General features: G+C 40.4%; 1 protein-coding gene across 1 annotated transcript in view; it reads right to left on the bottom strand.

Annotated features, from left to right (window-relative positions):
* Window positions 1-2,489: 2,489 nt before the first annotated feature.
* LOC114710250 (interferon-induced very large GTPase 1-like) overlaps window positions 2,490-11,295 on the bottom strand; it is a 29,591-nt gene continuing 20,785 nt past the window's right edge. The window contains 5 exon segments of the mRNA XM_028894350.2: window positions 2,490-4,780; window positions 4,783-6,126; window positions 6,129-6,692; window positions 6,695-8,197; window positions 8,200-10,151. Coding sequence (XP_028750183.1) covers window positions 2,769-4,780; window positions 4,783-6,126; window positions 6,129-6,692; window positions 6,695-8,197; window positions 8,200-10,151 — 7,375 coding nt within the window. The 3' untranslated portion in view covers window positions 2,490-2,768.

The raw sequence follows: 11,295 nt of genomic DNA, 5'->3' as shown, positions 1-11,295 counted from the left end.
TGTTTGGTCAATCTGCCAATATTTGTGCCATTTTGGCACTAATATACCTTGCAGACAGGTCACTGTTTTATGTTTCAGGGTTTGTAGCTAGGAAACACTATGTTTTGAATACCAATCTTCTTGATTTGTTATTTCTTTTCTGTAATGATGGGAAAATGCCAAGATAGAGGTAGTGAAAAGAGTAGTGATAAAGTCAGAAAAGTAGATTTTTATTTACCTCTCCTTTATTTACTTGATAACGTTTCTTGAAGTCATGACTTTGCCCTAATCAAATCTGAGTTATTCTTTTTACATTGCTCTGCTTTGGGATCCTCATTGTCCATGAAGTTTGTTACATTGAGATCAGCCATTGTCTTAGGGATTCTATTGCTGTGAAGAGACACCACAACTCTTATAAGAAAACATTTAATTTGGGTGACTCACTTATAGATCAGAAGTTCAGTCCATTATCATCATGACAGGGAGCATGGAGGCATGTAAGCAGATGTGGTTCTAGAGCAGCAGAGATCACTAAATCTTGCAGATAACAGGAAATCTACTGAGACACTGGGTAGTATCCTGAGCACAGGAAACTTAAAAGCCAGCCCCCAAAGTAACACACTTCCTCTAACAAGGTCATAGTATTCAAAAGAGCCACAGCTCCTAATAGTGCCACTCCTTATGATCATGGGGGACAATTACATTCAAACTACCATATTCCATTTCCTTGACCCCATAATCTTGTAAAAATATACATAATGCAAAATGCATTTTGTCCATCTTCAAGAGTCTCCATAGTCTATCACATTCTCAACAATGTTTTGATGTCCAGAGTTCAAAGGCTCTTTTCAGATTTATGCAATCTCTTAACTGTAGCCACCTGTAAATTCAAAACCAAGAAGCAGATCACATACTTCTAACATATAGTGGCACAGAATATACATTATCATTCCAAAACACAGGAAAGGAAGCATAGTGAGGAAATAATGGATCAAAGCAAGACCAAAAACGAGCTGGGAAATCTCCAAATTCTTTATCTTCATGTCTGATGTCAAAATGCTCTCCAGATCTGCAGTGCCATTCAGCTTTGTTGACTGCAACATATGTCTTTCTTTTCAGCTGGTTCCAATCATGATAGCAGCTCTCTTTGGTAAGTATCCCACAACTCTGGCATCTCTGACATCTTGGATCTCCAAGGCAATCCAGGCTACAGTTTCCCAGCTTCACAAAATGGCCTCTCTACTAGACCTCCATTCAGGGACACCTTGATACATGCCTGGCCTCGGCAGCTTTCCTTAATCTTGGGGCCAAATACCATAACCTATTTCCTTTATCCTTAATTCTAAAACCAGAACCAGATGGCTGAATCTGCCAAGTTCTGCTGCCTCCTGGGACTAGAACATGCCTCCCCTTGTTCAATTATATCTTCACCAGTTTTCTTCACTGCCTAAGGTTGGCTGTCCTGAAACTGGATCTCTAGACTAGGCTGGCCTCAAACTCAGAGACCTTCCAGCTTCTGCCTTCTCAGTGCTGGGGTTAAAAGTGTACCCTATCACACAGGGCTCTAAACTTTTCTTTAGTTTTTTCCACAAGTTGAAAACTTAGCTGGGTTGGATCTTGCCCTGACATCACCACTCCCTTTATTCAATTTCTTGATCCATTTATCTTTTTAAATATAGGACTTAGCTCCATTCTACTTCCTGGTGCTCTTTTTCTCCTTAAAATTTTCATTTTGTAATTTGCCCTGCTCAGCTTGCCCCTTTTCATCATAAATCTTTTAAGCATAAACACTAGTAACCACATGACAGATTCTATACTAGGCTGTCTTGTGATTTCTTCTGCCAAGGGAGTTAATCCAAAACTCGTCACTTTACCCTCAGGCAGACTCTTTGGATAAGGACAAAAAAACAGGCACTTTCATCACCAAAAAATATTATAAGACCAGTTTCTAGGCCACATAATAACATTCTTCTCCTCTGAAACCTCTTGATCCCCACAGTTCATAAAATTACAATCAGTACCCATGTATCCCATGCTCTTATTAGTATGAACTATTAGGCAGCACATAAAGCATTCCACTGCTTTCCTAACACAAACACCCAAAGACCATATTATGACAAACAAAAACACGGTCAGGGCTATAACAGCAATATCCCAGTCCCTGACACAGAGGTTCAGTCCATTATCATCATGGTGGGGAGCATGGCAGAATTCGGGCAGATGTGGTGCTGGAGCTGAAAGCTCTATATATCTTGCAGGCAACAGAAAATTGACTGAAACACTGGACTGTATCCTGAGCATAGGAAACCTCAAAGCTAACCCCCACAGTGACACACTTCCTCCAACAAGGCCATATCCACTCCAACAAAGCCACAGCTCCTAATAGTGCCACTTCCTATGATATTATGGGGGTCATTGCATTCAAAATACAACAGCCATGTTTTCTCATAACCTGTGAAGATTAAACACATCCACGTAAAGATCTTTAAGACAAATTATATATTTTCCCCAGACATGTATCTTCGATGAATTTGCCACTTAGTTGTTCTAAATGGATATGTGGCAGCTGAAATCCTAGAGTTCTCTTCTGATAAGAAAACTTCTCATGAGCCACTATATATCTAAACAAGAATTCAGAATAATAAAGTATAAAATAGGCTTTGGAACAGATATTAATTTTATCATGTATTCTCATATTTAGCACATCATATTCAAAGCAGGAGAAATCAAGACAGAAAAACATCTCTTCAGTAGAAAATCTTCAGGTCTTGAAATAGTAAGTGATTTCTCTATGCATTGCATTTATAAGCTACCATCTTGAAGGCACCTCCATAATTGACTATGGAAGCTTGCATATAGTGTGGCAGTGACAGTGTTCTATTTTGGTAATTATTTTTTAAGTTGTCAATTATTTCTTGCTTTTTGATTAAGTACCAATCAAATGGAATAGTACCTAACTCAGTGAATTTTTTTCCATATCTTGCCTGGAGCTCTGATCTGAAATGACAGATAAACCATTTCCAATATGGCTGGGTAGATGAGTCTGGGGTGATGCTCCACCTGGCATACTCACCTCCTGCTTCACGATATTTCTTGTATGGGATTTTCTTGTCATCACTTAAAACAAAGAAATCATCACTTGCTACTGAACTAGTACAGCAGTCAATGACAAAGTAGTCTGTTTCATACCATTTTGATCCATTGACAGCGGCTGGACGGTGGAATGGCACACTGTGGTCTCCTTCATGTTGGGGAATGGTGTTAGTACAAATTGCTTTACAGAAAGGACACTGTTTCCAGCAGCCACACAATTGTTCAGAGAGTATTTTCTCAATATCAGGAACCATTTCATCTATGGGCTTACTTGCGCAGTCCTCTTCTACCTTCTTCATTGCAGGATCCAAAGCTGCACTCATGGCTTCTTTGAGAAACTCCATATCATTTATCTCCTGGTGTTCGATGCTTATCAGGTCTCTTCTTGGAAACATCAGGTTGCTCTCTAGGTGATCACAGAACAAATCCAACCAGGCAGAAGCAGTGCTGCCTTTATCTTTAGCCACTGCTGTGGACTCATGAATGGCAGAGAGGATGGCATTCTTGATGTCACCTAAACTTATTTTTAAAAAAGTTTTTACATTTTTACCTCCTTTTTCTGAACAGTATCTTCTAATGTGGTCTCTAATGTAATCCCTGAAAAAGGATTCTGGCTGATGAATGTATTGCCAATACTTATCAAAGTTTTCTTCTTCTGCCAGAGAAATGAGAACATGTTTCTCCAGGTTAGCCCTGTTTCCACTGAATGCAGGGCAGTTGGCTCTCATGACTCCAGCAATTTTAATGACCATTCCCGCACTTATAGTGGCAGAGATAGCAGGGCTGAGCTTGTGCCAAAGAAAATCAACAAAGGATGTGATAGAGGTAGCACCTTGGCAGGAGATCTTAAAACTCAGGAAGAAATCATTTTTCTTGCTCTCCAGATAGTTCACAGGATCATTTGCTCTCTTGAATGCTGTGTGTATTTCCTTGAAATTCTTAGATGCTCTTTGGAATAAGCACAAGGATAAGTCAATGGTGTAGTCTCTGGTAAATGTGTAATCTTCCTCAGGAGATACAGATTTCAGTTCATTTTCTATTATCCACAGGATTTTATGAAAATCATTCTGACTATAATCACGCTTCTGCTTCCAAATGTTCTTAATTGTTTCATTAAATTTTAAATCAATGTTATTAGTAATTTTATTAATGGACTCTCTATGACACAATTCTAAATCCCATGAAAATCCAAAAAAATTTTTTCTCCTTTGGACATGCTTGTAATAATCGATGACAAATATTTCTTCATCCTTTTTTTTAAGTCTCTCTGCAATATTTTTGTCCTTTTTGAAATATCCTAGTAAAATGCTTTCAGAATCCAAATCAATATCAGGCTCTGTGACATGAGGTACAATAGAAGACACATTGTAGATCCAATTACTCCAAACTTGATTGAATTTCTCGAACAACTCTTCATCACTTAAATCTTTACCCTTGACACTTAAAGCCAACTTTTGGCTCCTCTCTAACAATTCATTTTCATAATGTGACTTTTGGTTATCTAGTCTTTCTTGGCTCTTTTTAAGACTCATAAGTTCATTGGCCTTCCTTGTGGTATCTGAAATAAGTGAATCTTTAAGCATTAGTAGCTTATGTTCAAAATTTGCTTTCCATTGAATCAATGTCTCACTATCTGTGTCTTCTTCAAAATACTTGTCAAATTCTTGCTTGATGTTTTCATATTTCTTGTTAACTAGACCCTCAGTGCATTAGTTGTGAGTGTCAGGTTTTTCCCATTCATAATCTGATTGCTCAGCTGATTCTGTAATTCCAGCACATGACTCCTCAGCTCCCAGGTCCAGTGGTTATACATGGTTTCCAGTTTACTCATGGCTATGATCTCTTGGGTGTTTCTGAAACTGAAAATGAAGTTCTCACTGACAAGGGCTTTCCACAAATCTTGAACTCGGAATTTTACATCTGAGATCTTCATGATCCTTCCCCTGGATTCCTGCTGGGCGATCCTAAGAATCCCAGTCTTCAGTTCTTGGACATTGTGGCTATAGCGAGGATTGGGAGGCGCCATTGGGGGATTGCCATCCCAGAGGTGAGCAAAGTAGTAGACGTGACTATTGACATCAAATTTAATTACATCACTGAAGCGAGTTATGTTGGAGCACTCTTCCTGTTCAGCAGCTAATGCTGTCATTTCATCCAGTCTCTGCTCCAGTCTCCTTCGTCCTTCCATAGTTTCATCTTTTGCTGTAACTTCTCCCACATTCTGATGTACAAAGATACAACGGGGGAAGATTTTCACTTGTTTCATTCTCAGAAAGGCCTGCACAACAATTTGTAGGATATCCTGCATCTCTGATGGATTCTCCCCAAAAATATTGATTATAGTCAAGTTTGCAAGGCCAATGACAAAGGTTGCCAACTCATTGTCCCAATTCTGGGATTTGTTGTTGAGTTCTGGAGCCCGAAGTCCTTCTGTGTCTACAACAAGCACAAAATCAAAGCCAAGTTCTTCTATGAACTTCTTTTCCACTTTCAGGAGCTGCATGTAGGCCCCCTTGGTACTCTTGCCTGCACTGACTGTGAATTGCAGCCCAAACAGTGCATTCAGTAGGGTAGACTTCCCTGAGCTTTGCAGGCCAAGGATAGAGAGAACAAATAGCCTTTTGTCTCCAATTTTCTCTGAGATCTTATCAAAAACAGCTGCCACCCACTTTAGAGGCACATATGAAGCATCCCCATCCATTAGTTCAACAGGAACACCAGCTATCATCAGGTCTGCAGCTGTTTGTGGGAGGGAGAGGAAAACACTATCTCTAGAAGAATAAGTTTCTTCCAGAGCTTCATAGATCTGACCAACTTCTCGGATAAGGTGCTCAATTCCAAAAGTGCACTCAAGAATTTCAAGTGAGATGGCTTCTATTTGATTCTTCCAGGGTAACATGGAGGTGCTTTTCTGTGTCTTTTGCTTTTCTTTCTGTACCAGTGACCATAAAAATTGTTGCTTTTCATGTAAAGTCTCCAAGTGTTTCAGGGTTAGATTTTCCAAAACCACACTTAACCAGTATAAGAAGTAGAGCTTAAAGGAAGTTTCTGTGTCTTCTTGAGAGTTTGCAGGACAGATTTCATTAAATTATTGAGAGGGAAGGCCTTTTCAAACTGCTGCCTTCGTATTTTTTGTTTTTCTATTTCAATTTCACTCTTGTGTTGTTCGATGCTCCGATGCCCTTTTTCTTGTAGGTGATAGAGTTCTTTGTCCTTCTTACACCAACGGTGCCACAGTTGTCCCCGAAGGGGCAGCAAGTTTTCTTTTATCTTAGATAACTTGTATTGCTCCAGCAGTTCCCTATTTGTCTGTGCTTTTTCTTTGGCTTCCTTCAATTCTCTTTGGTCTTCATCAATTATGAATCCTTGTTTTCGAGCCATCTCTGAACAGTCTTCTATGCTGAGAGCCGTGCCAGAGATTTCTATTAAATGTTGGATGGTAGTCATGAGTTCTTCTGTTAATTCTGCCTCATTTCTATTCCTAATGCCAATTCTCACCCTTCTGGCAGAATTATTAGTAATGAATTTTTCTTTGTCATCAACCAAGCAGATCAGAGGTTTTGATGACTGCCAGAGGTGTCTGACAAGATTTTGGTTTTCTTTATTCTTATCAGAAGTGACATGAGGATCACCATGAGAGAAGAGACATCCTGCAGGAAGCTGAGTTGTTTTCTATGTTCCTTGGCATCTCCATGAAGATTGGTGAAGGCCACACACTTGTCAAATCTGTCCTCACCTTGGCCCCCAGGGCAGAACCAGCAGATCTCCACCACTCCCTCCATCAGGAGACAGTGTTTTCTGCTTCCTCTGCAGTGTCTGTGAAAAAACACATCATGTTTATGTCTACTGACCAAAGAGTTCATGATTTGAGATTTGGAAGCAGAGAGGCCATTTCCAACTCTAATGAATGACACAATGGGGGTAGAGACACAGCACATCTGTTGTTTCTTGTGACTGTAGCTTTTGTCCTGTGGTGATTTACTTGACTCTTGCCAACTTCTCCTAATTTGTCTGAGAGACCAGAGAGAGAACTCAATCTGAGAAGTATTGGGATTTGGCACCACAAGGGGGAGTGCAAATTGACAAATGGAAAGTTTGGACAGAATATATTGCCTGGCAAGATCATCTGCACAGTGAAAAATGGCCATCTGGATGTCCATTGGGTGAATGTGGGGCTGGGACTCAGTGACCAGAGAAGTAGTGTCTTCATCCCTGTCATCAAACAACTCTTCATATGGATCAACAATTTCCTGGTTGGAGGGACCTGAAGAATCTTGGCGTTCTGCCTTTTCAGCCTCTTTGAAGACCAGATGTCTGAACTCACAATCTAGCATCAGTAGCTTTTGTAGGAAATAGAAGGGAAGTTCCTGTTCAGATCTTGGCTGTGTATTGTATACAGAAGTCTTATAGATCAGATGGAAGTCAGCTCTGCTCATCCTTTTTGGGTAGTATTGTTCAAGACCCAGACGTTGGAGTAAATCAAGGAAAGCTCCTTTTTCTATCACCTCTTCTTCATTGTTGTCATTATTTTCTTGTGCATAAGTTTCTTTCTTTTTATTGAGGAGACTTTGCAACTGTTTTTTCACTTCATCCATCTGCAAAGAAGAACTGGTGTCTCCATAGTTTCCATCAATGAGTAATTTCAAATTATTCTCTAGATTTTCCCAATCAAGATCTGTTCTAAATTTTGTGAGGACATGTGCAACTTTAGTGGACAGTAAGTGCTCCATATGCTGTCTTGTTATTGTCAAGCGTTGTGCTTTTTCTTTTGGAGAAATGGCTGAGACTCCAACTGTGGTTGTCAGAGCTTTGAGTACCAGGAATGCCTGTGCTCTGTCAGTGCAGATACTTTTGAGCTCTTGATATCTGTGTTGTACAATTTGTATTTCATCCAGGAGGAAGTTTAACTCAGCACACCCAAGGAGAGGCTGGAAAACTTTGCTTTCCAGCTGATAGCCTACACCAGATGCAATGGAGAGTAGCAGCAGCTGCATGTCTGGCTGCTCTGATTCTCTGAGATAGTTCAAGAAGGCATCAAGAACTGTGGTGACATCATGTGTAGCCTTTCTTTGAGCCTCTTCCACTGTTTCTGGGGACTCAGACTTGATGTTTGCTTCTGTGAGAATTTTTGAATTTCTTTTAAATTTTTAAAGAATTCCGACAATTCAGTGATTTTGCGTTGCTGTTCCTCTGACTCTGTCTGGTAGATCCACTGCATGATTGTCCTCGCCTGAGGAAAGTTTTTCACTTTGTAGACATGAGGTTCTAGAAGGCTGCAGAACTGAGATTTAAAAAACTGAGTTTTTTTAGTGGAAGAATTTTTGCAAAAGTTGACAGTTCTTATGAGAAAATTCTGTAGATCCCAATTTGTGAGGCATGTATTAATCCAAACATCATAACCTTTTGTTTTGTGAGCCAATGCTTGCATGAAATCTATCAGGTTCTTAAGCTGTTCTTCAGGTTCAACGACCTCCCAGGATTTCACATCATCCAGGAAATATCCTGCTTCCTTTATGGAGTTCAGCAACTCTTCTCCAGCCTGGATGTGGGCAGCAAGACCTGTCAGAGCAGAGTAGTTGTCTGCCAGGCATTTTGCCACCAGAAAAGGATCCTTAAAATGGCTACTGTGGTTAGACAGGATGATGTCCCAAATGGGCACCAGCTGAAGTTCTCGGTCAATGACAGACCAGGTTTTGTTGCTGGCAAGAAGGCCAGTTGTCCACTGAACAATTCCATTTGCTTCTGATGGTCCACCTATCTGGGCCACAGACAATTGGACTTTGATTTGGAGCTGTTGATTAGTTGAACTTTTATAGGATCTTACTGAGTGTGAGTCTGATGTTGTCATCTCTCCCCCAACTTCAACTCCACAGCCACTGTAGCTCCCTCTTATGTAACTCTCCAAGGCCTCTGCTGTCTGCTGCTTCACATGACCCAGCTGGTCACTGTTGAAACCCTCTGAAATGGCTTTCCAGCAGTAGATTCCCCCAAGGTGCAAAGGGCCTTGATTCGCATGAGAGCCAAATCTGTTGAAGAAGATTTCAGTCCTGTTCCTCAGTAAAAGGAATCTGTCTGGTCCATCAGTGTGTTCTAGCTGTTCTTCAATGATTTTCAGTTCCTTAAGGGCAGCAGTGGAGAGCTTCAGCTGATCAATTTGATAGTGTAACGAGGCTAGGGGATTGTAGCTAAACATTGATGAGCAGAAATAAGGGTGCTTAGAATGTGATTGGTGGGCCTCTTTGGATTTTGAATACTTGACTTTATTCATTCTGCCTTCTAAATTAAATCCCCAGCCTCCACCCTTGGCTGACAGTGTTAACCTGAAACCAAACTTCTCTACAGCTTCACCGAACAGGGATTCTTCTTTAGGAGACATAAATTCTATTGTTTCCATCCATTTTTCTTGCTCAGATCCAAAAAGGAAGAATTCCTTGGGGACCCTGAGTAGTTCTTCTCTCTTTTCTACCAGGTCCTTTTGGTGGCAGGTCTTATAAATTCCCTGCAGGGCCAGCCCACCAGATGTGAATCTTAGCAGATCTCTATCTGAGAAGTTTTGAGTATTTGCCAGTGTCTGTTCTATGTGATTGAGATGTCTCTCCATTGTTTCAGTGACATCTTTCAGGGGCACTTCAGGCCTTGGCCAGTACTCTTCAGGTATCTCCATTGCTTGCCTCAGCTCTGCTTCTTTTCTCCTCACTGCCTCTTCCTGTCTGTTCTTTCCTTCTAACTGCAAGGCCCTCAGTTCCTGCAGTGCCTGTCCTGCCTGCCTCTTCCTGTTCTTCATCATTTTCCCTGGAGTCTCCTGGAACTCTGCAACACTTTTTGCCTGTGAGAGGTCAAGCAGCTTCTCCAGAGCCTTTTTCTCCCATGTGTGTTGTGTCTGGGACTTCAGCTTCTGGAGGTCTTTTTCTTCTAAGTGCTGTAAGGCCTCGGCACAGGTAACACCCAGGTCTTGCTGAAGCTTAGGCAGCCAGTAGTTAATAGACATTCCCACTTCTGTCAGCATCTCCTGGAGATCTTGCATTCTTCTGCTTTTGGATTTAGGCTCATCAGGGATGCACTTTGCTGTTTCCATGGCTCTGTGAAGAACAGATATGTATTTAGTCTGTGTCACAACTGTGGCAATTCTTATCCACATGATCCAATGTATGAATGTTCTAAGAGGCTAGTTTCCAAAGTTTCTCATGCCTCCATCTAATTTTCTACTTTACAATTATTTAAAATCTTTGTCATATCATTTTCTGTTTACTGAATATAATTTATGTGTCTAGTTGTCATTAAGAGCTTCAGTGTAATAGATTGATTTTAGGTATTTCCTCCTACATTAACTCAACATCAGAATCTTTAAGTTAATGGTTAAATTTTAATACATAATTAGGTAACAACCAGTTTTTTATCTTAAAATAGTACCAACTTCCATATGCTGATTAACTTTTCTGTATTTGTTTCTATGGAACATATGTTGACTGTTTCCAATGAAATCTGCTTTATCGATTTGATCTTCTATCATAAATAAATTTCTACTTCATTTATGCCTGTCATTCACATGTAAATTTCATTTTGTCCTTTCTATCGTGATAAATCATGATGATTAAATCAACTTATAAAAGAATTTGTTTAATTTGGGGTTTATAATGTCAGATGGTTAGAGTCTATAACCATCATATCAGGGGTCATGTCAGCAGTCATGGAGGCATGGTACTGGAGCAGTAACTGCGAGTTCACATTTTGAGACACAAGAACAGTACAGAGAGAAAGTGAGAGAGTTTGTGTGTTTGTATGTGTGTGTGTGAGAGAGAAAGAGAGAGTGAGAGAGGAAGACAGGGAAAGTGAGTTAGAGTGAAACACAGACAGAGAGATACCGAGAAAGAGAGAGATAGGGAGAGAAAGGACAGCGGGAAATGGAGGAAGAAATTGGACAGAAATAGAGAAAGTGAGAGAAAATGTGTGTGTGTGTGTGTGTGTGTGAGAGAGAGAGAGAGAGAGAGAGAGAGAGAGAGAGAAGAGAGAGAGAGAGAGAGAGAGATTGGGAGTATCTTGAATCTTTTGAAACCTCAAAGCCCACCTCTAGTCACATATCTCTTTCAACATGACCACACCTCCTAATACTTCACAAATAATTCCACCAACTGGGAATCAAACATTCAAATATATGATCCTATGGCTATTCTTATTCAAACCACCACATACTACTCCTAGCCACCACCACCCCAAACCCATGAC

The sequence above is a fragment of the Peromyscus leucopus genome, chromosome 1 (assembly GCF_004664715.2).
Source record: "Peromyscus leucopus breed LL Stock chromosome 1, UCI_PerLeu_2.1, whole genome shotgun sequence".
NCBI classification, from domain to species: Eukaryota; Metazoa; Chordata; class Mammalia; order Rodentia; family Cricetidae; genus Peromyscus; species Peromyscus leucopus.
The sequence above is the reverse complement of the archived record's forward strand: the minus strand, read 5'-3'. Positions and strand labels throughout refer to the sequence as shown.